Consider the following 27,223-nt stretch of genomic DNA (forward strand, 5'->3'; position numbering starts at 1 on the left):
TCTGGTGAGATGATTAATTCATGTTTGTAAAGCACACTGAAAATGCAAAGTGCTATCTATCCACTCATTAAACCCTAAGGACAGCCCTACCATTCGGTGTGCTACCCAGGTAACTGCTCTAGGCACAGTTCTCCAAACGAAACCTGGAGACGCTCGGATCCAGCACTCCCAGCACAGAAGCAGCAGGGAGCCCGGTGCCCACCTGGAACAGTGATCTGAATGATGTCCAGCTCATCCGGCTCGATTTTGATCTGTCTGATCCCACCCAGCTCTCCTGAGGTACCTACGGGGGAAAGACAACGGAAGACGATCTCCAACGTGAACCAGAGACACCGTGTCCTCAGCTCTTGGTGGCCCATGAGCCAGAGGTCACCAGCTCTCCGGGCGCCTCGTATTTCCCAGGAGGGCACCAAATCCCCCCCAGCACCACCGCTTGGCAAGAGAAAATGAATGATTCCTCACCTGGTTCGCAGCTTTCGGAAACGCCGCATTTCTCTGACCTGGAAGGGAAAGGCAGATGAGAGGTGCTAATGGAGCAATCAAAGGGAAAGCTCTAAACCCACACGCGTGCGTAGGACCGATCCCAGGGGCTTGAACAGCCTCAGACCTTGCAGATTCCATCACACTGCAGCAGAGAGCAGTGCATAAAGCCTCATTACAATGTGGTTACTCACGGAGGAAAAGCAAATAGGGAGAAAGGAAAAAGTCAATTGATTTGGTAAATATTTATTCTGCCCAAAGCTTTTCTCTCCTGGATACCGGGCACTATCCCAAACGTGTGTCTACAGTTAACTTCACACGCTCAGAAATTTATGTAAGGTGTTCAGCATCCAAATTAGATTACTTTTCATTCTCAGGATGGATATTCTCTCTGTCTTCCTTAAACAAGAACAACCGCCTCGGCATAAAGGACAGGAGGAACGGCACTGGAGAGCCACAGCGCTGGTTCTTTGAGGGCAAGGAAAACCCTTCTGAGGCAGATTCACATCTGAGCTGGCTCAGGGGGGATTTTCAAAAGCGCTCCTCGCTCACCAAAACCCACTCGATGGCATCCGAATTCAGGCAGTGCAATAGACTTGCTGCAAGGACAGATCTGCACTGGGCAAAAAGGATGTCAAGGCCTGTAAGTACGGTGTGTGCCACATCAGAGCTTCAGGAAGGGTTTCAAACTCTCCCAGATGAGGCGAAAGGCAACACTGCCACCGGGGAAGTTTCAGAGGATGCCTTCCCTGAGCGCAGTGCATCACCCTTTCCCCTGCAGCATCTGGTGCTGCCCCACACCAGGACTCTGACCTGGGTGGACCACAGGTATGGAAACGCTGTGCTCCTACTGGGAACAGGGCTTCCCTCATTGGCAGGAAGGACAAAGCAGGATTTGATTATCTGCCAAGTACACATATAGCTTTCCTGCATGTACGTGTTATCCAGGCACAGGGAGGGTTAATTTCTACCCGCTGGAGAGCAAAGCACATTTTGCACCACCACCACCACGGCAGTGCACAATTCCCTTTGTAACCACGAGCTAACCGTGCAGCATGACATACACAGGGTATGTGGCCTCTCTCAGCTTGCACCCACACAACACAAACCAGGACCAACACACATATAAACACACAACCAGGGCAGGTTTGACAGATTCCAAAGGGACCTCAGGATGATCTCCTGTTTGTGCCAAATGTAGGCCAGCAGAAGGCCAGCCCAGCCCAGCGTCACCGTGGGAAGCACCACCCAAACCTGCCTGCTCACAAACTGCCCCTACAAAACCTGCTTTTCTCCCATAACGTCTTCTGCAGCGGTGTGACTGCCCCATGCAACCTGGCCCCAGCAGCTGAGACGGGGCTGGAGCATTATCAGCAAGGGTGAGATGTGGATGCTCCTGCAGAGAGCTTTCCACCTCTTGCTTTGCTCAGCACCCCTCTGTCTCTCTGCCTGCTTGCTTTCGGTCACACCAATTTAATTGCACGGCGAGATCTCCTGTGGCAAAAATTAAAAGTGTCCTAATTGCAAATGTTAACAAATGAACAGAAAAATGAGAAGCCTCAGGCCAGACTTCAGCCCTGCAGCGTGCTTGGGGGAGATGTGCAACATCAGCTTCCCCTGTCCACCCCCAAGGACAGTTTGTTTTGATAAGGGCGGCAAAGCACTGGCACGGGCTGCCCAGGGAGGTGGGAGATGCTCCACCCCTGCAGACACCCAAGGTCAGGCTGGATGGGGCTCTGAGCACTGACGGAGCTGTGGGTGTCCCTGTTCATTGCAGGGGCTTGGACCAGATGGCCTTTAGGGATCCCTTCCACCTCACACCACTCTGTGACCCTACGATTCTACACTGTACAGCTCTCCAGGCTAAATGCTTCCAGCCCCAGAGCCACGCAGCAAGCTGTGGGGAGCAGGCGACGGCTCACATCACTCCTGCAGACAGCACAGACACCGATTTCGCCCCTTTCATCCAAAATCAACCATCCCAAGCTTTGTTCTTCCGACACCCGAGTGCCACTTACCTGCTGGTGGCCTGCGACGTCCCCGCCAGGTCCAGCGCGGCCCCGCGGTGCGGCTCGGGGGAGATCTCCCCGGGGGGACTGGAGGGCTCCAGCTTGGTTGGGTCTTTGGTAAATTTACTTCCTGGTGGCGGGCGTGCAGAGTGGGTTTGGTTTGGGATTAAAAACAAAACCAGAATAAGTAACCAGAGAGCTAAAAGCGCAGCAACGCTGCATCTCCGCCTCCGTGCCCTTCCTCTCCTGTCCCACAGTTAAGGTCAGGGTGAGGAATGGGTTTTTAAGAGCTGCCCGCTTGCAAAGAAGAGGGTGCAGATTTAATTGGGCTCACAAAGGGAGAAAGGATGTGCTGCAGGGACACAAGAGGGGACAAAAGGATCGAGTCACCACCAAAAACCCCCTCTTCCCCTTCCCTGCTCCTCAGCAACCTGAAAGGAGCTGAAACGAAGCCTCAGCAATGACCTTGAGATGAAAAGGGCGATCTGATGACAGGGCAGGTAATGGAAACCAGGCAGGGAAGGTGAAGGAAGAGCTGAAGAATTGGTGCTGAGGGAAGGAGGGAATGGAATTATGCGGCCAGGCTTCAGAAACCCTGTAGGTGTCCTCTTAAACAGCTGTAAGAGGCCTCTGGCTGGACTCGAAGTGCCACCACAACATCCCCACCCTTCCAAAACACAACCTGCCCCATGGGAAAATGAAGATTTCTGGCTTTAGGCCCCAGCCTGGATGGAAGGGCAGGGCTCTGGCAACAGGAGCAGCAGCAACACAGAGCCTTAAAGATGCTATTTATCTACCAACAGTCCTTTTAATTTGTACTTTCTATGGACTGAATCTTATTCTTGCAGCAACGAAGCTTGCCTTAAGCTGCTACCCAGGGGAGTAGCAAAAATAGGTTTCCTAGCAGTGGTGGGTATTTTAATTAAAGGGTGAGCAAAACTGTATGGAGAAGCTTTGGGATGCTTTATAGTCGGCAAGTTAAAATACGGCTCCACACTGAAAAAGTGCCTTTGCAAAAATGGCAACTCCTGACTCAGCAGATGCTTTTTTTTTTTTTTTGCACAGTCAGATGTGCTGACACGAATCACAGAAAGACAGGTTGAATGCATTTTGCTCCTGGTAGCCCCACGGGGAGCAGGCAGGGAAGGGGGGGCTGCCACCCGCCCCGATTTGCTTCCTCATCTCCTCGCTTCCACTTGCAGCTCTGTGCCAAGTGACCCGAGCTCCCAGCACGGAGCTTTCCTCCTGCAGCTCGCAGGCGTGGGCAGGGAAGAGCTGCTCCATCACCCCCGTGTGTCTGCAACGCCTCCCCCAAGGCATCGGGCAAACTGTGATGGATTTGCAAGGAAAATCCAAGCGTCCAAGACGCAGATCAGAGCCCCAAACCTTAGGGGTGGGCGACAGCTTCAAAATCATTTTCTAGAGCAAGAAAATCACAAATGGGAATCCAGCACCGTGGAGGTGGGACCTCCTCCAGGCTACGCTGGGGCTTCCCTCTGCGAGCACACTCGGGTTGTTAACTTGGCCCGTGGAGATGTCAGAGGTGTTGTCTGGGAAGCTGGGAAGAAAGGAAAACCCCAAACACGTCTTTACTTGTGAGCCAAGCCCAGGAGCAGGGCTGGGTGATAAACCCGGGAGCGCCTGGTGCTGTTCCTGTAGTCCCTTTCCAAATCAGGGCACTGGGATGTGGCAGCCTCCCCAGCTCCTGTCTTGCTTTATTCGTTGGGAAGCACTGAATGTGGCTTCTCTACCTCCAACAGGCAAGAATAAACACATGGAAAAGAAAGCAGAACCTCTCCCAGGGTTTTGTCACTGATCAAATCGATTTTTGCTGGTTTTCTTTTAAAAAACAGCCAGCCACTGGGCGATGCTCCCACTTTCCAGTCAAAAGAAAGAGAATAATTTACCAGGGAGGAACCCAATGGTGGCTCTTCTTACTCAGGAAAGCACGGGAAGATGCCACGTGCCTCCTGCAGCTGGAGCTCGGCTGGGTGCAGGGAGCCAGCCCAGCCTCATGCCCCATGTATTCTTCCCTTCAACCTTCAGAACACAATTTGAGGAGTGCACAGTGCTTGTCCTGAGCCCAGGTAAAGCCAGTCTGGGCTTGGCACGGACCAGGTTTCTTCTCACTGAGTGTAAAGATGTGTCCTACGCTTTGCTGTTTACAGATGACATTATTTCAAACCCTGCTTCTCTGGATAATCTTTCAATTCGCAGGCAATAAATCAAAAGGCATGAAGGACGTACCTGTGAAAATTCTCTCATCAAACATCCTAGGAGGGAAGGGAAAAAAAAGGATTAGAAATAGATGCTTCTAATGACTGAGTTTTAGGTTACATTTATGAATAGGATTAAACCAAATCCAAATAGTCAACTTATTCATTCCCTCAAAAACAAAAAAGGCTTTTAGCCTGTTGAGCAACCAAGCAATCTTATACCATATGCTTTTTCACTAAAGCACTTTTAAAGCGCCATATAAGTCATTCTCTTCATTTAATTAACTTATTAAATGAGGCTGTTAGAGGCTGGTCCCAAAAGATGATGGGACCAAAGCAGAAGCTTGTGCTCCAGCAGGAAAGCAGCAGCCAGGACATAGCACCCTGCCTGCATGTGACACATCCTCGTGATGTCTACAGTATAGGATGTCAGATGTCCACGAATGATCACCTCCAAGTAACAAGGTGTGTGGAGTAACTATGGGTGCTTCTCACAGCAATGCCTCACAGCAGGATGACAGGGGCTATGGATGGCCCCGTGGCATACTTATAAAAAGGGAAAGAGAGATGGGAGCTGGGGACTAAAACCTCCCCGCTTATCTCATCCACAATGGCATTTCAACTCTTTTCCATAAATAAGGGTAAAACGAGTTTTGGGTGTAAAACAAACCCTCTGAGCATAGAGGCAACAGAGCTTAAACTCCCAGTCCCCCTCGAGGTATGTGCAGCCCCCTGTCATGGGGATGGCTGCGTACTCATGGAGCTCCCAGGGCACCCAGCCAGCCAAATGTGTGCCGAGAGAGCCAACCCACGAGCCAAACGTGCTGTAGCTGCCCCATTCGTGTTGAACACACCGAGCCAACCCCAAGGGACTCGATTCAGAGCAGCCCCCTCCTGACAGTGGCAGCTCCTGCAGAGCACGGCCACGCACCTTTTGATGACAAAATGGATGTTGTGCCTCTCCTCCAGTATCCGCTTGAGTTTGGGGACGCCGTAGGTGCAAGGTCTTTTGAAGGGTATTTTGTCAGGGATGCCAATGATTTCCACCGCCTCGGGGTCGCACGCGATCTTCCGGTATGGGACGGGGACCATGTGGTCTAAGCCCAAGGCTTCAGCTGAAAGGTGGGAGGTTTTCACTTAAACACACACTTTTTTTCTTTTGGGGAACGATAAAAATGAAGGTGAACTCAAGGTGGTCCGAAAAGCAGAGTGTGTGTGTGCAGAGTGCGTGTTGCCTTTGTCTTATCTACTGATTTTCCCCCAGTGGGTCTCTGAGCTATGCAGCTCCCGAGTCACACAGCTCATATGTAAGTTATCAGCTCATGGCCTGCATAGAGCTCCTGTATAACCCTCGAGTTATATTTGAGGACGGCACAGGTAACAAGCCACAGCCCATCCGTGAGCCACCCCAAACCCAAACCTATGGAGACGTAACCCCAAAGCGCCTCGCCGTGGTCAGCACCGAAGATGCTCAGAAGCAAGTAGAAAAAAAAAGCACTTGGAATAGCAACGATTTTCCTTTTTTCCTGCCACATTAATTTAGAACGGCTGCACACGATCGCTCCCCCTCACCCGCGCTGACCTGGCCGTGCCACGCTCCAGACCGGGCCGATTTATGGCCCAGTTATAAATTCCTCGACGGGGGAGGCTCCAAATGGAAATATTGACATAACCTTCAACAGACACCCAGACTGGGAGCTGCTGGGCTGAATGTGTGAAGAAGAGAAGGGAGCTCTAGCATATGGCTCCTGCTGCTGTGTTAGGGAACAAAAATGATTGCTATATAATGATATGCAAACCACAAGCACTGCAGATGCATAATGGGATATTAACTCCTACTCACCATATCTGCTGTTAAACAGAATTTGCACGCACTCCCTAAGGGTGTTGATATCTTCAGTTTCTTTTATAAAACTGTCCCACTTATCTATCAAAACAAAATATAAGAAATAAGGAACTTCCATATGGTTCATACACAGCAGATGCACTTTTCTCGTGCAAAGTGTTGAGAACCAGGAACAAGACTTTGTTGCTTTAAAAATAATTACTTCCCCCTTCCAGTGAGGATTCTGCCAGGTTGGCAGATAAGGTCTGGGCTTCCCCATCCCCAGCCTGGAGCAAGCTCCGCTGCAGCTGTGCATGTGCAAAGCAGATTCCTGAGAAATGACCCCATAAAACATTTCAACCCTGAAATGAAAGACCTTCCAGGACAGAGCTAGTTCTACCTGAAGCAAACCTCTGAAAGGCATGGCAGCCTCACAAAGGAGCTTTTTCCATACGTTCTCTTTCCCAGCTTTCCTGCTCCTAAAGCACAGAGGTGAGGGCTTTGGTGCAAACACGTCAGCACTTCTAGGCTGCGCATCCCAAGGGTGGGGTTGAGGTGGGGATGTGGCAGTCTCCTCCTCCCACTGATCCCCTCTGGGCACCACTGGCACAGTCAGATTGGGGTGAGAGGGTTCCACTTGTTTCGAAACCACGTAAAGCTTTCAGCTCGGGAAAACGGCCTCACCCGAGCCGTGCCCTGGTTCCCCAGTAGGACTGGGACTTCCCAGTGTCATCTGTGTGGTGGCATAACTGGTCCCTCCAGGTGGGGAAACCTTTCCCAGAGAGGCGCAGGATCACAGAATCAGAGGTGGAAGGGACCATTACAGGTCTAACCCAACTGCCCTGCCATGAACAGGGTCAGCTAGATCAGGCACTCAGAGCCCCACCCAGCCTGACCTTGGGTGTCTCCAGGGATGGGGCATCCACCACCAACTCTGGGCAACCTGTGCCAGTGCCTCATCACCCTTACTGTAAAAAAACTCCACGGTGGGACACCCACCTGTCTTGTCGTGGACAATGGAGAAGAGGATGCGCTTGGACGAGTGCACGTTCTGGATGAGAGGACCCCCGGAGACAGCTGATTTCTGTCCTGGACACAAGGGAAGATGAGAAAGGGATGTTAAGAGCCCCAAAGATGCTTTGGGCACCTCAGCAAGCTCCTGGGTGCCTGCTGGTGACACCAGCCCGAGGCTAGGCAGCTGTGACACATCCCTCACCCCAACAGCTCTCCTTCACGCACCCTGTCCCTTCACCACCCTCGTGTCCTCACAATCCCCAAAGCAAAGCACATCCATAGCACCCAGCGTAGGGCTGGGGCAGCACTGCAGGGCCTCCTCATCTCTGTGAGGGCTGCACAGGCCCCAGGGCCAATACGGTGTCCACCTTCCAGCCACAGCCCGCTGGCCCCTTACACCCGGCCCCGTGTGTTTCCCTCTCAGCTCCATGGGGCTTTGCGCCAGGCCCTCGTCTGCGAGCAAACTCGAGGCTATTACCACAGCAGTCGCTGTACTCCTGTGAGGAAGGCACCTTCAGCTCTCCCGAGGGCCTGGGCAGCAGCACCTCGCTGGCCGCGGTCGCCCCGTGCAGACCGGAGGACACCTCTTGCTTTAGGTCCATGGCGATCTGCGTAGGCAGCGAGACACCATATAAGAAATTGGTCACGGCTACGGCGGGGGGAGCGTCCTGGCCGGAGGGTTTGGCCACGTGGCCGTTGGCACCGGGGTCTCGGCCGCCCTTGGGCACGAGGGAGGTACAAGTCAACTCTACGCTAGGGTTCGGTTCTCTGCTGGGCTCGTCCGCCGGCCTGAGGGGAAGAAAAGGAGAAAAAGAGGAGAAAACAGGTCCTGCTGGGTCCGTGGCACCGCCGGAGACCTGGGTGCTGAGCACCATGGCCTGCACGTGCTGGGAGCCGCCAGCTCGCTCCTGCCACCAACACCCTGCGCCTTGGAAGGGGCAAGCTGCTCAAGGCAAGGGTGCACAGAGCTCAAAACTACGGGGACGGGCTTTGGGCAGTGAGCTGGGTGTCCATGGAAGTTGACTGCATCCTCTGCCAGTGTTCAGGGTGGATGTGAGTAGGACGAATAAGCTGTACGGGCAAAGATATGGAAGGGGAAAGGAGAGCCTACAAATGGGCCATGCCCAGGAGGACGGGAACCCGCGCACTTAGCTCCTTTTTGCTCATGGTTTCAAAACTGACAGCAGCCACACAACCCTCTATAGCTTCTTTAGGCACCTGCACCATTTTCTCCTTTAAGTAGAGCAGGTTAGTTTACAGCAATGCAAAATGTTTAAGGCTCTGGCAAAGCCATCCAGCTCCATAGCCTGGCATGTTTAGAAACAAAACAATTTGTGGGACTGTAACCAAGTGACAGAGTTGCCTTTCTCAGCGCTGAGGCCCCACGGCACGCTCACCAGGGACCTCCATCAGCCCAAGGATGCGTTTCGTACCGAAGAAGTGCACATGCTTCACATGAGACAGGCAGCCACGGTTTCACAAACGGCTCAAATTCTGCGTGTCCTACTTTTAGCTATCTCAGCCTGATTTTCCAGAAGTGCTGAGCCTTCAAAGGAGGTATTTGTTAGTGCTCAGCATTTCTCGGAATGATCCGAGGTGCCTCAAGTCAGGCGAGCTCAGAGCATCCAAAACCGACGAGTCCCTTGTGAAGACGTGGCCACGGCAGCCGGGGGACTTCACCCCGCTGCTGCCCCCCAGCTCCCTCATCCTCTGGCACAGAAACACGTTTCAGCCTAGAAAGGAGCTTGCGACATTTACACTGGAAATCTCTTTGGAGACGAGACAGCGCTGAGCGTAGCGCAGCTGAAACGCGGGCAGAGTCGCACAGAGCGCTGCAGTTAACCCTGCGCATTGACACGTGCTCACAACAGCAGCTCCAATGCACAGCAGTGTTACAAGAGCCAGCAGACCCGGGGCTCAGCACCCCCAGCCCCGCCAGGATCCCCGCAGTTACCTTTTTAGCCTGAAGCGGATGCTGTGGCTGTGCTCTAAAATGGCCATCAGGGACTTCACGTCGTACTCCATGGGTTTCTTGAAGCTGATCCCCTCGGGCAAGCCGGCCACCGCCAGCAGTCCCGGCTCCTTCAGGAAGCGCTCGTAGGGCAAGGGGACCACACTGCTCTTCCCCACCGCTTCACCTGGGGGAGGGGCACAGTTACACAGGGCAGGGACCCCCGGCTCAAGGAGCAAACCCGAAGCGCGACCGCAGGCGCCACAGCACAGAGCCCGATGGAGACACCGCGAGAAGAAAGCAATCTGCGTGCTGAGCCTTTAAGGACCTTCAAGTTCTTTCCGAGCACTGAGGTCTCCTCACAGAGGTGGCACGGTGAAATCTTCAGTTAAGGTCACTTGGCATGAACCCACCCCCCAGGGCCCCCGGAGCCGTGCCAGTGAGGGATGTGCGCTGACAAAGGAGATGTGTCATCCTCGGCTCGCGTGGGTTTCCACCTTACATTTACTGAACTATGCTGCACATCTTACTGTCAGTGTTTTTCCTTTACCTCTTGGAGGAAAGGAAAGCACCCTGATCCCCACTGCTGTGAGGCAGCCTTCGGTCACAAGGAAAGGGAAGAAAACCCCCAGAAGTTTCCCTCTGTTCCATGATTCGAAGGCAGAGTGAACACGGACACTTGTGACTGCCCGATCCCCGCCAGCAGCCCCACAGCCCCAGGAGGTGCAGGGCTGGCTGGGTGACACGAGGCACCTCTGCACCTTTCATAGATAAATCCCCCCACACAGCCAGGAGCACACGGCTTCCCCTTCCCCATCCTGCACTGCAGGATGACCACACAGCACCGCTGCGACGCAGAGATTTGCTAAAGGGACTGAAGAGGCCACGTGCCCACATCTGGGATGGTCGAGGCAGCCTGCATCCCAGACGAGATAGAAAACCAGGCCCTGCCTGGAATTCGCCAACCCCCTTAAGCTGCTCTGCTCTGAGCAATTCCTTTGGAAGCCAACCCAACTGGCTGCAGCCAATAAACCTGGTGCTTGAAGCACGAAGCAGAAGGAACAGCCGTGCATGAATGTGACCTGTCTGGCAAAGCAGTGCCCAGATGCAGAACATGTGGCTGCATGGCAAGGGTTCACTCCTCATGTCCTGTCCCACGGGGCCTCCACCCACGCCCCAGCACTGTGGTGAGGAGCAGAGGACACTGTGGGACATTGAAATAGTGATTTTCCTTCAAATCTTCTGGTTTTTCTCTCTCTTCAAAAAAAAAAAAAAAGACACACAAAAGATCTGACAGAAACCCTGGAAATCCTATGGCACTGTCAGCAAATCCTTATTAAAAGTGATTTCTTCAACATGTTCTTTGAAGCAACGCATGATAACTAACGACGTGTGACTCGCACAAGCCATCAAGGTTCCTTATAGCCGGGCCGGATAATATTTTAATTAAGCCAACAGCAGAAGTTTCAAACCAAACCTTTGAACCACGACACTGCAAGAAAACTTTCTGCAGGCTCGGAAGGCGCTGCTGCCCCGACGCGCCGGCGTTAGCATCCTTCCATCTCCCACCATCGCCTCTCTTTGCAATGGGGGGAGACGATGCCCAAGCGGCTCCTTATCAACCCAGCACTCAACAACTCCCTGAACACATTTTTATGGGGAGCGTGTTCCTGTCAAAGTGACCTTCACCAAGCCTCGCGCCGCCACGCTGAGGCTCGCGGTTTAGCTAAAGAGAGACAATAATCATCATTAATGCCTGTTTAATAGAAGCTGGCGGTAATCAGTCATCCTGGTGGTGCGGAGATTACCCGGCTCTGGAGGGAATACGCGATCTTTTTGACTGAGCGTTTTCTAAGATTTTTTGTTTCCAATCCCTGTTGATGGGAAGGAACTGAAAGGATAAAAAAAAAAAAAAGAAAAAGGAAGAGAGAGAACTCCTCATTTCCAACGGTCCTGTCGGTGTTGGAAACAGAATCCCCCTGGGGGCACCTACTGCTTCTCCCTGATCAGCCAGGAGAGGCTGTTCCCTGGGATGAGCCCGGGGATGCAGCACGGCACCGCAGGAGCTCTTCTGTTTGGAGATGCACCCAGCACATCAGGCACTGCATTAAACCCACGCACGTCCTCCCCTCCGCAAACGGCATCTTCAGTCTTATCCTAATGTTCAGGCCATCTAGTTCATCCAGCCCCATGCAAATGAGCCCTGGTAAAACTTACATAATCTAAATACCTAATTATATAAAAGAATAATTCTCATATTCCCCGTTGGCTTTACAGCCTGCAGCAGGAAATCGCAGCCCGCAGCTCTAACCCGAGCAGCCCCAGCTCGTCCGCTTGGCTTTCTGCATTCCCTTTTCCTCGTGACTTGGGATGAGCTCTCAGAGGCAGCGAGAGGATTTGATTACCCCCTTTAATGGGAATATCACGTCCAAGCCCTTTAAGTGGTTTCAGAAAACCTCCACTTCCAATCCCAACCGCTCTGCCCAGGGGAAGCGATGCTGTCTCCCCTCCATCTCCAAAGCCCGTGATGCACACTTCAAACAAACAGCAGCAAACGCTGCGTGCAGGTGGGAGCAGGCTCTGAAACGTGGAGCTACGCCACGACCAGGAGCCCGACAAGTGCTCCCCATCGAGGATCCCTAGGGGACATCCTGAGTGCAGAACGAGCGCTGCCGCAGCTCCAGCATTCACAGCTTGGGCCCAGAGGGAGCTCTGCAACCCACCAGGCAACGTAGCAGCAGCCATATGGTCATCTACATTTTAATTGCAGAAGCTTTATTGCTGGGGATGATGCATGTGTTGGAATGGCACCAGCTTGTCTCTCAGAGCTGAGAAAATCATCTTTTTGCTTTTAAGCAGGGCTGCCACAGAAAGGGGAGAGCGAGGTGCAGAGCCTGGGACGCTTGTGAAGTGCTGTATGGGCAGCATACAGCTGATGAGGGTGCATCTGAGAACCCCACTTCACCCACGGCAGAGGCTTCAGCTGGCCAGGGGGCTGCAGGGTGCTCCCCCTGAACACACTGCGCTACCCATTTGGGGTACAGCCCCTTTCATTGCAAAGGGACAAGGCAGTGGCTTGCTCCCAGCGCAGCACTGACCCTATGCAGGAGCAGGCCCCGCTGCGCTGGGTGCCTCTGGTCCCAAAGCCACCAGGTGGGCTGGTGCGAGCCCCAGGGCCATCCAAATCCCCAGATGGAATCGTGAAGGTTCTTACTATAAAGCACATCAAACACTTCCTCTACCATCTTCCTGAGGAGGTACACGTCTGATCCCTGGTCCGGGGAGACCCTGAGCACGCTTCGCCCGCACTCCTTTGCCTTCTTCTGCGCCTCCGCGTCCTGCTCCCTCCGCTGCTGGACTCCTGGAAGAAAACAGGAGATGCTGCAGTGAGAGAAGGTTCAGTGGACAACGCTGTCTGCAGCTCTGACTGTACGAAACGATGAAACCAGTCAGCCAACACCAGCAGCTCAACACACAGCCTGTCCATGCAAGACCGAGACCCACGGGTGCTGCACCCTGGTGTCAGCCTTTAAGTCCTTTAAGATGCATATGGAAAGGTGCAGTGGCAGGAAGCAGTGTCATGGTGCACCCCAGCGAGCCGTGGGCACGCTCAGCCCACACGTGCCCCCTCCTTCACTCCTGTTTTACACACTCAGCTGCACTGACACCATTGTGATTAATTGGCCAGCGCGTTTCTTTTCTCTGGTTTCAATCTGCTTAGCCTTCAATCTCTCCGAAAGAGAAAATCCGCCTTTCTCAGAGGCTTTTTTACCCTTCAGCGTCACACAACTTGGTAATACCAGCTATTTCCTGCTAATTTCCCCCATTAAACCTCAAATAAAGCATATCTTCAGCAACGACTTCCTCGCGTCTCTAAATGCACAGAAAATTAAACACTACAAGTGCATTATTGCCATCCTAGCTAAACCGATTCACCAGGGATTTTCAGTGGCAAAGGACTAATTCCTTCATCATCCTCGACAGGCTCTCACCAGCCATCGACCCTGGCTGCTGCTCGCAGAGGGCTCAGCCATCCTCTATGGCACAAGGGGACACGGGAAGGGTTCAGCCCAGCACCAGGGGCAGGTGAGCTAGCACATGTCCAGTTTCTACCGATGTCCAGAAGAAGAACAGACTTAGAGTACATTGTAAGAACTAAAAAAAAAAAAAATCACTGCTCTGCCACTGCTGGATGGCTTGTGGGAGATTGCTGGTGGTCTCGTGGTGAGGGCAGGATGAGGGATTTGGCAGCACCACGCTGCCTGTCCCCCTGCAGACCTGCTCCCAGAGATGTCCCCAGGTGAGTGCAGGACACTGGGGATGCTGTATCCCTGTGCCACCCCCACGCTGTCCCTCGCTGTCCCTGCTCTTGTTGACTTGAGTGGAGACTGTGCCTGCTGCCCCAGAGCCTTCAACAATTGTTTTTAAGGCACTGGAGGGATTGGTGGTGAAGACAACGCCAGGGAGGAGACCCTGAGTATTCTACAAAAGTGGTGAAATCCACTCAAACTCACACCCTTCGAAGACTCCCCTTCCCATCTGAGTGCAAACTCCCCTCCATTAGCATCCATCTTTATAACTGTCAAGTCCGTGTGCGTCAGGAAAGGCTGAGCCAGAGCTCAGAGAGCATCCAAGTGAGGTCTGTGCGCCCGGAGGAGCGCGGCTCGGCAGATAAGAGCCTTCTTACATCTCCCAGTGATGTCTGGTTTAGATTATTTCAGATCCTTTCTAAGAGGGCAGCTAGCCTATAAATCAGAGGCATTTCCAGGGATGCTTTACGATGCATGCCAGTTGTAAGAGCTTTATGTAGTGGAGCTGAGCCTCGGCCATTTATAATTCAAGACAGAGTTATCACGTTTCAGCCTGTCTCCAGTATCAGCCGCTTTGTCACAACCCCACCATCAGAATCTCATGGTATGTACCAGATGTTACAGTTCCATCTCCACAAAGGTGTAAATTAAACCAAAGGCGAGGGGAGCTTCCATTTGATGCCAATGGTAACTGACCAGAATCTATGAGGATATATTTCTAAAAGTGAGATGTGCATGCAGTCACCAGCTAATGGGAGCTGCAGGGTGACACAGCTGGCATGTCACAGAATCATGGAGGTTGGAAAAGACCTCTAAGATCATCCAGTCCAACCACCAACCCATCCCCACCAAACCACTGACCACGTCCCTCAGTGCCACATCTCCTTGGATCTTAAACACCTCCAGGGACGGTGACTCCACCACCTCCCTGGGCAGCCTGTGCCAAAATCTGTAAGGCTTAGCCCCATCACACTCACTGTTGACCACTACGCTCCTCTCCTGCCTTCTTTTTGTGGTGGGAAGAACCTTTCCCAAAATGCCACCGTTCAAACAAACCTGCCTGCAAAATGAAACGCGTCGAGATGGAGAATAACTGCAGACAGCTTTCCTGGCCCCAAATAGAGTGGAAGAAATGTCAGCCTCCCATCTGCGGCGCGATGGAGGAGCGGGGTCGGGAGGGCTGAGACGCTCAGGGATGCGGCGCTGCAAAGCCAAGCGCTGCGGGCGAGCCTTGTGCTTCACCCAGCACATGTGCAACGAATCAGCCAAGCAGACAGTGACCCTGGCAGCTTTACAGCACTCATGTTTTCACTACAATGAACCGCTCTTGAACGATTTCTCCAACGGATTAAGCACAAATATGGTTTCCATCAACACCAGGCCATGCGTGCAAGCATATGTGGGTTGTTGTCCCCACCACCGTCCCACCAGGTGTGGTGGTCCTCCTGCAGATGGGCTCCGGGCCACCTCTCCCCACCTTGGGGCTCACCAGCAGCACCAAAACCCATCACCCCACCCTGCAGGGAGCCAGGAGAAAGCTCCAGCCGTGTGGCAGGGATGAGGCCATCCCAAAATGCAGGTGTGCAGGTTGGGGTGTGTTAACTGGTGGCACCTGGCTGTTGCTTGAGGTATCCCTTCATTCCTGTTGGCCTCAAAAAAACCAACCAGCCCCACAACCAGTGCTTCCAGCTCTCCAAATCTGCTCCTGTCATGCCAAAAGCGGATAAAAGCCTTGGCTCCCAGCTGATCCCTTGGAGAACCTAATTCTGCTAATTCCCTCAGACCTCCTCCTGCTCACAGATGGCCATGCCACAAACCTCACCGACCAAAGGATGCAAAGGAGTCGGGACACATGGTGCCCTCCATGGACAAGGCTCCCATCTGCCCCATTGTCCCCCATGGAGAGGCCCAGCCTCTTCATGCAACTTCGGGGTCATGAGCTAACTGAGCACCAACTTCCATGCCGAGGAAATCCATTCAGGGGGTTTGGAAATGGATGATCTTTAAGGTCCTGACCAATCCAAGGCACTCTTTCTACAGTTTTATCATTCTGTGACTCCATGAATCTGTGATTTCATTCTGCCAAGCCCAACAAACTCCACACACAAGGCCGTGCCTTGTAACCTGCCCATCCTCAACCACACAACAAATGAACCCGAGCACATACAAAAAGGCAGATAAGCACAAATCGCCTGGGATACTCACGGCAGAACTTCTGGAAGTCAGCCTGCAGCTCCTTCCTAGCGCTGAGGAAGACTCTGCCCTTCTCAGTGCCCAGCACAAAGGTGTTCTCGTCGTGCACGGCAATGCAGGCCACCTCGGCGTTCAGCTTGGACAGCGCGGAGCACTGCGGAGATGGGAGTGGGTTAGAGCCCAAGCACTGCCTCGCACCAGCCACCCCTGGCCATCTCCCCATCATAAGCAACGTTTTAGTTCTGGTCAGAATTTCATGGGTTTTATGGCAACCCCTACACCACAAATCCTTTGACAGCTTTATAATTCCACGAAGGCATGTGGCTTAGATATTTGAAAAGAAGCTTGTTTTACTGGAAAACGTTTTACTTCTATTTTTCCCCCCTAAAATAACAATTTTATACTATTTCTTTAAAAGAAAACATTCCTGCGTAGAACAAAGAAACAACAACAATTTGTGGTTTTCCACCAGCCCTAATAAAATAAGGAGCACAAGAATCTCATTTCGGCTACAGAACACTAATATGGTCAAAGTCTGGATTAGTCGAGTGATTCTTCTTGTACAGTTATGCAAAACATTAAAGAGATGGAAAAGACTTCCTCCATTAATCCATTTTATGTAATATGTGCTTCCTGCTATACATAATACGTGTATATGCATTTTCATTATTATTTTTCATGATAATGGTTACACGGTGCCTGCAGCCTGGGTCCCATTCCCATGGCCACAGCTCTGCCATGACACTACCCAAAGCTCACAATGTAAATGGAGATTTTCCCACTTTGATCCTTAAATGATGACAAAAAATAGAGCCCAGGTGACTCAAAGCACACCAGGTGAGCTGAGGATGAAGCAGGAAAGCTGCTGCCCATGGACCAAACCCCACTGCAGCCACCACCCTCTTCCAGCTCCCCTGCACATGATTTTGATTTGCTTGGGCTTAAAGCAAACTCCATTTGGTCACTTTGCCTCCTGCTGAGCTTCTTCATGAAGGGAGTATTTAATTACATCACCAAAATATGTATTTTTAAAAGGCCTCCTTTCAAGAACCCAGCAATAATTTGGAGTATTTTGATCAAGAAACTCAACATGCGGAAAAGAAATACAAAACCTACTGTGAGAAGGGAGGTTCAGAGGCTGCGGAACAACGGGCACTCATTAAGAAGCCCAACTATGACAGCACGGTTCACTGTAGACGATGGCACACAGACATCAAAGCCATTGGGCTGTGTCAGCTCCAGGGAACCTGCTCTTTAGTAGGGTGATGGTGGTCAAATAGAAGGAAATTGCTATCTGGGGAAAGATGCCTTCCTGGTGGAGAGGAAGATGCTTTCAAGATGAATACACTTGGCTTGAAAAGGGAGGGCTGTTTAGCACATTGCTTTTCATTAGATATTTGTTGCTACACACGCACCTTCCCTTCTTGATCACATTCACAGTTAAAAATCAGATTAGCTCTGGTCCATGAGAATTAATCCCAACAGTTATCTTGTTTATGTAAGCACGCCTGACTTATGCAAGGTTTCCACCGGGAATTCTACGTCAAAAGATATGAAAGTTATTTTCTTTGTTCTCCCAGATAAAAGCCATTGTTCTCCTGTTGTGTAAAAGTGCACGGTAACATCGGTAAAACATCAAGTAAAAAACCAAACCAGCCCCTACATTCAGCTGATACCGACATAAATATTAATGGAGAACACTGCGGAGCTGAGATGAGCGCGGGCTGATCCGAGCAGGGCTGTCAGAACGTGATGAACTCAGCATCCCTCTTGCCTCAGCACAGCCCCTTTAATGGGAGGTAAATGAGTTGAAGGGAGGTTTTGTTGGGGGTATGGAGGCTTTCCCCGCTTTGGGCTTCACTGTGAGCCCTGCTGGGGCTGCAGTAATGTCCCCGATAGCTGGAAATGGGCACAGGGATGGAGGGGGGTGGGGACCCTTACCATGGAGTCTAAGGCAGACACTAAACTGGTGATGATTTCGTCTTTCTGGGGAAAAACCATATTCCACTGCTCAGGTCTGGAGCTGCTGAGGGTCACGTCTAGAGGCCTCCCTGCCAGTGCCATATTCACCTGAAAATAAGACAGAACAACAACAACGTGATGCTGTTACTTGTAGGAGCAAAAAAAAAAAAAAAAGGATGAAAACCACCCCCCAAAAAAAGGAAATTGTCTTTTTAGCAAGCACTCAGCACGCCATCAATGCTGCTGGGTCCCACCTGTACCACGGACAGCACCATGCTGGGGCCCGAGGCACAGCACCCAGCCCCAGCGCACGCACCGCGTGCACGAGTGGGCAGGAGCAAGAGGAAAAGCAGAAAATCAAAGGCATGTGGAAGACACCCACGTGCAAACCAGCTCAGCCCTGCCAGGAGCAGAACAAGCAGATAACTGCGAGCGCTGCCAAGCTGTAACCAAAGCCTGGCACCAACGCCACGCGTCCCAAATGGGCAGGTGCCACCCAGGTGGGGCACCCCAAGCAGAGCGGGTGGCAGCTATGCCACATGGGAGAAGGGACACTGAGCAGCACTGGGTGACATAGGTGTCCCCACGCTCCCCGTCCCCATGGGTTTTCTTTATACTCAGGAGAGGGTCTGGCACCCAAAGGTGTCCTCAAGGCATGGGGTGATCTGCCTTCACTTTGGACAACACACAGGAGCTCATTCTGGGGATAAAGCAAAATGAGTTGTTTTTTGGGGGGTATTTCCCCCTTTTTTTTTTTTTTTAATTGTCCACCAAATCATCTGCTCCTCACCACAGAGAAACTTTGGGTTCCTGGTGGATGGAGCCAGTGGGAACAAAGAGCGAACGAAAAGGGAACCAGCCCTGGGAGCCCCAAAATGGGGAAAAAATGGGGAAAATGGGACTGGCTCGAGCCACGTCACAGCATCCATTTGGTCAGACAGGTGGAGGAGATCAGCACCAAAATGCATCCCATCCTTCCAGCCCAGGGCTGGTGTCTGCAAGCAGCTCCGCACAGCACCGTGATGCAGGGAAGAGGAGGTGCACAGACCCACACTACACAGTGCTGCCCAGCTTCCATCTACATTAAGGACAGCGAAGAAGACAGAACGATGGCCATCCAACCCGGCTCGTGAATCATGCGCTGAAGCTGGGAGCAGATAAAAGGGGACGGGGAATTTCTAATGAGGTGAGATTAGAGGGAGCCGGGCATGGCGAGCCGAGGAATATGAACGAAGCTGCGGGCACAGAATGAGATTTGCTGTGCAGACTCAAACCACGGCCGCCTCACAGGGTGCCACAGGGACCCACAGCCAGGAGGACCCTCGCAGGGGTCGGGGCCGTGCGGGTGTGCTTGGCCACGGAGCGGTGAGCGAGGCTGTGCCAGCACTTCTGCTGCGCCAACGCTGACCCAGAAAAATCCTCTTCCGAGCAGCTGACATTTCGGAGCGGCGCTGCCCGCCCGAGCGGAGCTGATGGCTGAGTTTTCTCCCCAAGGATGACGTTGGCCAAAGGCTCATCAGCTTGCAGAATGCAGCCCACCCCGTGCCACCTGCGAGCTTCGGGCAGCGCTGCAGAGCCACGGCGGGATGCGACGCCGCGCGGCGATGCCACACACCAGGCTTGGACCATCCATCACCTGGAGGCTCCCACTGGGAAGGATGCGGCATCACTCACTGCTCAGCCCCACCACGAGCACTCATGGAAAACAGCCTTACTCTGACGATGGTACCTACGTGCATCTTTAAGTGCCCCAATTATTATTCTCAATTGCCGCCGTTATACATTTGTTGGTGGTGCTTACGGCAGTGTTGCAGAGAGCCCCAGAGGATGGGGCTGGTGGCAGCCCTGCAGCGAGCACAACTGCAGCAGCCTCGTCCCACTGCCTCCCAGGGACAGCAAGACATGACCCAAGTAATATGTCTGGGATTTCACGGGGGGGTGGGGGAAGAAATATTCCTACAAAGCTTTTAATCATTTACGGTCACGCATAGCAGCGACAGAGGATTTAGAAGGGGAGGGGGGGAATAAACGGGAGGGAAAAAACTTCATGGTAAGCGATAGGCTTATTCAAATCAAATTAAGATGTACAGCTTGAAGTTGTTTGTCTAATCAGAGGGAAACTAAGCTCGGGGGAAACTGGGGTAAACCATTCTTACACCACTTAGGGCTGGCTGCAGGTGGGACGGGGGCACGGTACACGCGAGCTGGCCGGATCCCAGAGCAAGGGGCCTTGGTCCTGCAGGGACGGGAATGGGATCCAGGTGCTGCCATGGGGATGGGGATAGTGCATCTCCATCCTGCCCCTGTGCTACCTCCTGCAGGAGGGGACAACCACAGTCCCCATCCTGCCCATGCCATACACACCCCTCCCCCCCACCCCGCCCCCCCGAGAAATAAACATCCGCCCGCTGTGTCATCGTTTCCAAAGCACCAGGAGCAAACAAAATGGCAAAACAAGCGAAACAAAGCTGGAACAACCCCCCCAGAGGAAGCTTCCAAGCAGAAAATGGCGTTGTTGCAACTTTCAAATTATAAACAGGTTCAATGAGGACAAAGCGAGGGGAACATTGAAAGCAGAGTTCCACGGCCAGAAAGGGAAAAAAAAAAAAAAAAAAAAAAAAGGCATAAACCTCTTTATTTGGGTAATGAGCCATGACGAAGCCCTGCGCTGGGCAGGAGAGCTGCGTGCACCAGGGCCAGTGATGCTACAGGATGGGAATGGCCACGTGCCCAACTATTCCACCTACATTCAAAGAAATGGGCACGTACTAATGAGAGGGACTCATAGGTCATCCATCCCTCCTGGGATGGGGAGAGAGAGCCTGGGGCAGGCACTGTAGCTCTGCCGGGGGCGGTTCAGCCACGCAGCATCAAAAGGATTTCTGACGATGGCATTTGGGCTCCTGAGTCACCTGGGAAGTTTCACCCAAAGTGCTGGAGGCAGACGGACGCGTGTGACGAGGACCCACAGGCAGCAATGACATGGTGGCGATGGGGCTGTCATTGCCTTCTACTCGGGGAAGGCGCCTTTAAAGGGGATGTTTTAAAAATCACACCAGCCCTGGAGGACACGTAAGTCATTAGCTCTCGCTATCATTAAACGCGCTTTAAAATTCATCATGAGCTGTCCCGATAGGAGCCAAAGGGACAATGAATGTCACTGCTGAGGCACAGCAGCACAGGGCCAGCATCCGCCCTCCCCGCGCAGGGACAGTCCCCGCGTCCCCTGGCTCTGACACATCCCTGATGGCGACGTGGCCTCGGGGCGAGAGCCAGAGGAAGGCAGCAAGAAGGGGACGCAGACTGCAGGCGTTTTCCCACCCCATCGCATCTCAGGGACTTTTGAGGTCGGCTCTTTGGAGGTTGGCTCGGAGCACCGTGCACTTGACTCGCGTTGACTTGACGCGCAACTCGTCACCGCCGCGGCGCTGGGGATGCGTGCCCAGCACGGGCAGCTTTCTCGCACGCTGCCAAGCGCGGCTGTGCCCCGCCAAGGGGCTGACAAGCGGCTCTGGACGCGCAGTTCGCAGGAGATAAATAAATGCTCCGCGTGCCCTGGCGACCCCGTAACCCGCTCAGATGTAATCCCCTACGCCTAATTCAGAGCAGCCCTCCTGCCACAGATTGGTCAGCAGCAATGCCAGCGCCGGCACATAACCGTGATAGCAGGCATTTGTGAAATGATCATAAATACCCTCAAACGTCAAAACGCCTCCAAAAGCCCTAAAATCTCCAATCTCATCCTCATGCTGCAGTGCAACCCTCCTGGGGCTCTGTAATCTGGGGTATCCGCGCTGCCCTGCCAGCGTGTGCACCAACCGAGGGCACAGCTGCATGCCTCAGCCCCATAACCGTCCACTGCCCCATAACCACTGCCCCATTGCAATGTCTCTTCTCACACCCACCGACCTCCTTTTTCACTCCACCAGTTTGCACAAGTCGAAAATTGACAGCATTTGAGGTCCATCCTCTGGAACAGCTTGGGGTACCCACACCACACGCCATGCCAGCAGTCCCTATACCAGGGCTAGGAACAGATCTCCCAAACCAAGCCAGTCTGTTGGGGTTTGTTCAACCCCTTCCAGGGGGAGGAATGGCTCCAGGCCATCAGACACCTCCTCCCTTGCTTTATTTTACTGATAAAAATCAGGGCACCTGCTGGAAAAGCTCCTCACGTACGCGCCGGCACCGAATGAAAACATCCCCAGGCGTCCATCGCAGCCACTGCCCCAGCTCATCCACAGCACAGCTCTGTCCCGCTCCCAACACAAGCGCAGAACAAACCAGCCCTCCTGCAAACAGCCAACCCTGAGCCGGGCGACGTTTCCGCAGCAGGAATTCAGCTTTTTCCTCTGGAAATCATTATCCGAGTGTTTCGTTCTTCTGCCACCTTCATTTTCTAAAACCTGGTCTCGCTGCGCCCACAAAGAACGGGAAAATGATCGGAGGCTTCGCACAGGGCAAAGAGAGGAGAGCAAAGCGCCTGCTGAAGTCAGGGTCCCCCCCGATGTCACCTCCGTGTCACCGCGGCGAGGCAGCACCGCTCCCCCCGTGCCTCCAGCATCCCCGCGCCGCTAAGTTTCCGCGTCGCAACCTCCCGCCGGGCAGGCGCAGAAGCTCTCGCTTCGAGCAACTGCCTCTTCATTTATTAAAGAAGGGGAGAGAACAAAAAAAAACCACCATCAACAAGCAAATAAACAAAAATGGGGGGGGGGGGAGAAAGAGAGCGTGGCAGGGAAGGGATGCTGTGCTGGGAGGAGCGCTCGGGATGCGTGCTGCGGAGCCGCCGGGGCTCGGGTTGCGTTTCCCAGAAGTGAGTGGCCCATGGCTGCTAAAATTAGGTGAGGGCATGGGGAGCTCGCTCTGCTGCACCACTGCAGCTGCCGGCTGTGAATAGATCCCCCGAAGGAGAGCAAGCCCTTGGTAGAAAGATGAGACAAGGCCGGGATGAGCCGCTGGGGCAGGGATTGGGGTTGCACATCAGCGCCGAAATGGGGCCGGTGGGCAGGAGGTGAGAGCTGGCAATGCGCATCGTGCCCACGCCACGGGGCTGAGTGACAGGGGGTCAAACCCTGACCCACAGACCTACATCTGGGCGTGCCCCACGCCGCTTGGCAACCCGTGGGGTTTTAAACCCAGGTGCAACGCTCGGCTCCAGCCAAGCACGGAGCCAAGGGCGATGGGGAGCAGGGAGAGGACGGGATCCAGTTTCCAGAGTCTGCTTTCTTGGTATGTAAGCTAACACTCGTGTTATTTAAAGCTGGAGTTTTAGCAGCGTTCAGCTACTGTTTGCGTGATCGGGATAAAAAATCGCAATCCTAATTCCTGGCCCCCCGGTGCCTATGGCAACTGGTATCCGTCTCCTTGGAAACTAATCTCGTGGTATTTGAACAATGTACCAAGGGCCTTTAATCTCCCAAACACTGTAAATCTTTATTCTAGCCTGCTCTCCTCCTACCCCAAGAGCCAACATAAAAAGCCTGTTGTTTTCCGTGCACTTACAGAGATCCAAACTCAGATTTTATATCACACAGCCACGCAGATTTCTTTTCCCCTTCCTTTTTCCCCTCTAAATCAAAGAGGAATCCCATGCGCAGGTGGCAGCGATGCCTCATGCCCGCAGATGCAGAAGCAAAACCCCAAACTGCAGCCCTCCACGCAAGGCCCTGGCCTCATTCTTTTGGGATGCTTCCCTGCATCCCACACTCTGGGAATGGAACACGGATCCCACACCCCCATACACACATAGGGATGCACAGAACAAAGCCCTCTGGCCACGCATCCCCGTTGGGTTGGGTCAGTGCAGCAGGGCAAGGTTCATGCATTGGACACATCCCCAGTGCTCAGCCTGGTGCTGTTCCCTTGGCCAGGCAGGGCTTGCTGTCCCCAGCCCACAGCCGTGCTCACAACGTGCTCACTGCTCTTCCCAGGTAATTATCTCTGCACAAGGAGGGTCTGATAGAAGAGCCACTGTTTAATCTCATTACAGTTTAATTTTATCGCTGATATTTCAGCTCTCTGCTTATTGTTTCAGCAGCGAGTTTCCCCCCTGTTGCAGGACGTGCTGCTTGCCAGCCCCACGCCTGGCTCCGTGCTGCATCAATGAGCTCAATGATAAATAAAAAAATCAGCTTTCCGCAGGGATTAAAGGATGCTCAGAACCTGCAGCTGCCAGCCACACGCAGGACACGGAAAAGCAAGTTCTGGGGCCCAGTTAGCATCGATACATGGGAGCACACCCCTCCTCCATCCTGCCAGCTCCCTCTTTCCATTCATTATTTAAGGGGAAGACCTAGAGCAGCTCTGATAGAATTGCTGCTGGCTGCCTCCCCAGCCCCAAAAGTTGTGTCGAACTCACCCCAACTTGGCGTTACCGACCTCAGCATCACCACTGACTCCCAGACACAAACAGCCCCGAGTCCTACAGCCCCCACCCAGTCCATCGGGCAGCAAGATCAGCTGGGATGGGATGGCTTCCCCACGCCCCAGCACCCCCATGGCCATCAGAGCCAGACTGGGACATCCCCACTGGTGCCACTGGTCCTGCAGAGATTCACCAGTGGCTAATCGGGCTCAGGGGCACACCCCAATTTTGTCACCGGGCGCCCGGTGGGAGCCATCCAGCCGGCTGCAAATGACTCGGGATGAGCAGACAGACCAACGGGGGCAGACACACACCCAGAGACAGCAATGACACCGCTCCCAAATGATTGGCGCCCAGGCGGAGCTGCTCCTCCTCAGGCTATGAGGAAGCCAGGGAGCTGGGAGCCCTGCAAGGGCTGCCCCGGGCTGGAGGCGGCCCAAAGACACAGCCAGGGCCTCTCCCAGATGCTTCTGCGAGGAGTCACAGCTGGGACTAGGACCAGGTGATCCATGTACGGCCACCAGCTCCTGCCTGGCCCCATGGCACAGGCGCCAGCATGCATCAAGCCACGCAAACATCTCAGTTCCCATGAGGAGCCGTCCCCATGTCATCCCTGTCCACATAAACTTGGCAGGACAGCGGTCCCAAACCCACTCCCTGCCCCATACTCCTCCCTCTGCAGGGCGTTCAGCCCACTGATCCCACACACATCCCTTCTCACCCCATCCCCATCCTCCTCACCACGCCGGACTGCTCCCATGGTGGGACACCACTGACAGAGGGGCTCCTAGCGCCATCACGAGCAGTGAGGGATTCCAAGAGAAAACGTGCAAGAACTGATGGAAGGGGAATGTAATTCCCGCACTGTTCTGCATGGGCCGGGGGTTCTGAGCATCACCAAAGCCAACCCCGAGCCCCCGCGGAGCCTCAGTTCTGCTGGAAACACATGCAGCCTCGCTAACCTCCAGATTAATTCTCATTTCCATTGTGTTATGAAACACATTATCTGTTGAAACTAAGTCAACAGTTGTTTGCATTTACGTGTAAACACAGCGAATATCAGGAACGGGGCCAGCATTATATTTGCATACGAAATGCAGCCTGCACTGCCCTCTCTGCCTGGCTTTTTCCATCCCTGCAGTTAAAGATATGGGATGCATGGAGATCACGCAACCCAAGAGCAGAGCAGCCCAAGAAGCACACGCTGCTTTTCCCTTCCTATTTTTATTTTTGTGCAGCAGGAAGAAAACATCCTTTAAAACTACAGAATGCACCAACACACACACACCCCTTAATCTCGTACCCAAAACTAAACCGCTTCAAATTCTCACTGATGTGCATATCTTATCAGCCTGCTTTGCATACCGTATAAATATTTATTTGCTTTTAATCCTGCAAAAAGCAAACCTGCCTTGTGGCGCATTTCCCTTCCACGCAGCGCTGGGATGCTTTTAATCGGGTTTCCAGCACCCAGGAAAGTGCAAAGCGAAGCGGCCGAACGCCGTGCAGGGATGGAAAGGAACTGGTGCTGAGCAGCTCAGTTCCCCAAATTCAGGGCAGCACCAAGCACAGACCCCCACCCCAACCCCTGGTACCCATACAACACAAAACTTGTAAGAACTGGAAAAAAAATAAGAATATTTCCCCCATCCCCAGCATCCCTGTCTGCACACAGAGCTCTGGGCTCACGCGCACCAACAAAGGGCATGTCCAGGCTACTCTGGGGGAAAATCCAGAGTAAAAGGGACACGTTATACATAAACACCCCCAACTGCATCTGTACAAGCCATGCTTGCCCCAATGCTGTCCGTACCTGGATTCCCTCTGGCAGCAGATGGATGGCGAGCAGCGCCTTTGCCCGCATCCGTCCCTGCTCCACGGAGATCAAAGCATTCAAACAGGGCTCTGCGCCGCCTGAGATTGGGAATTAATTTCTTAATCGGTTCCCCTTAAATGGGCGGCGAGCAATTAGGTAATCGGAGCGGCCGCCTCCGGAGCAGGACGTTGGAGAGCCCTGGAGCCGCCAGGCGCAGCGGAGCTGCTTTGTGATGGGAAGGCAAATATTGGAAGAGGCATCTGTGGGGCTGCTCGCTGCCATGCCTCCCCCTCTGCCTCACCCCCATCACCTCCCTCATCCAGCCCAAGCCCCCAGCGCTCTCATTAGAAGCTTGATTTGCTTGTTAGAAGCAAAATGCTGGTTTGGCAGCATGGTAAGGTGTTCTGGGGGCGGGTGACCTGAGATTTGGGCTCACCGTCGAGTGCCACACAAGGAGGAACCCGGCAATGACGCCGATCCAAAATAAAACATCCAACCAAATGCAAGCTGGCTGCCCTGAGAAAGGTTTTCCCCGGAAATCAAGCTGCTGAGCAGCTCTTAGTGACCTCTGCAGCTTTCAGGGCTCACTCCTAACCGAGGGGCACAGAGCCCACCTGGTCTCACCCGTCTTATGAAGAAACCCCAACACCCAAAGAGCACCCATCAGCAGCGAGGTGAGCTCAGGTAGGGACACGGCAGCCAAAGCACAGAGGAGCAGCCTTTCAATCCAAAAGAGAAGAGCAAAAGATCTACCCGGGAGCTGAGCTCCTATTTACGGCCCCAGAAAAGCTGCAGGATGCTCACCAAGCTGAGACACAGCTCCTCTGAATGCTCAATCAGAGGAAAAGCTGATGCTACCTGATCCCAGAGCATCTGGTGCTTTGGAGACCTTCCCCCAGGCATCTTCAGAGAACCCTCTGCAAACTAAAAGAACCAAAGGACACCCACCAGTCCTGCCCAAGGCCTTGCCTCTGCCACATGCCCAGTCCCACAGCAAGGTGTTTGGGAGCAGCATTAGGGAGCAGTCACCCCAAGGATTTCTCCCTCAGCCTCCCATCCAACACATCACTGCCCATAAGACAA

At 53.3% G+C, this 27,223-nt stretch overlaps 1 protein-coding gene across 2 annotated transcripts in view; it reads right to left on the minus strand.

The window, feature by feature from the left end:
* Positions 1-27,223, minus strand: part of GTF2IRD1 (GTF2I repeat domain containing 1) — a 50,868-nt gene that overhangs the window by 17,227 nt on the left and 6,418 nt on the right. For both annotated transcript variants that reach the window (XM_021415568.1, XM_021415567.1), the window contains exons 2-13: positions 17,940-18,068; positions 16,011-16,152; positions 12,710-12,856; positions 9,499-9,682; positions 8,023-8,333; positions 7,530-7,619; positions 6,549-6,632; positions 5,637-5,820; positions 4,737-4,762; positions 2,499-2,619; positions 463-500; positions 203-283 (exon numbers count right to left, since the gene is read on the minus strand). In XM_021415568.1, the coding sequence (XP_021271243.1) occupies positions 203-283; positions 463-500; positions 2,499-2,619; positions 4,737-4,762; positions 5,637-5,820; positions 6,549-6,632; positions 7,530-7,619; positions 8,023-8,333; positions 9,499-9,682; positions 12,710-12,856; positions 16,011-16,152; positions 17,940-18,062 (1,531 nt within the window). In that variant the 5' untranslated portion in view covers positions 18,063-18,068. The remainder of the gene's footprint in view (positions 1-202; positions 284-462; positions 501-2,498; positions 2,620-4,736; positions 4,763-5,636; positions 5,821-6,548; positions 6,633-7,529; positions 7,620-8,022; positions 8,334-9,498; positions 9,683-12,709; positions 12,857-16,010; positions 16,153-17,939; positions 18,069-27,223) is intronic.

The sequence above is a fragment of the Numida meleagris genome, chromosome 18 (genome assembly GCF_002078875.1).
Source record: "Numida meleagris isolate 19003 breed g44 Domestic line chromosome 18, NumMel1.0, whole genome shotgun sequence".
Classification (NCBI taxonomy): domain Eukaryota; kingdom Metazoa; phylum Chordata; class Aves; order Galliformes; family Numididae; genus Numida; species Numida meleagris.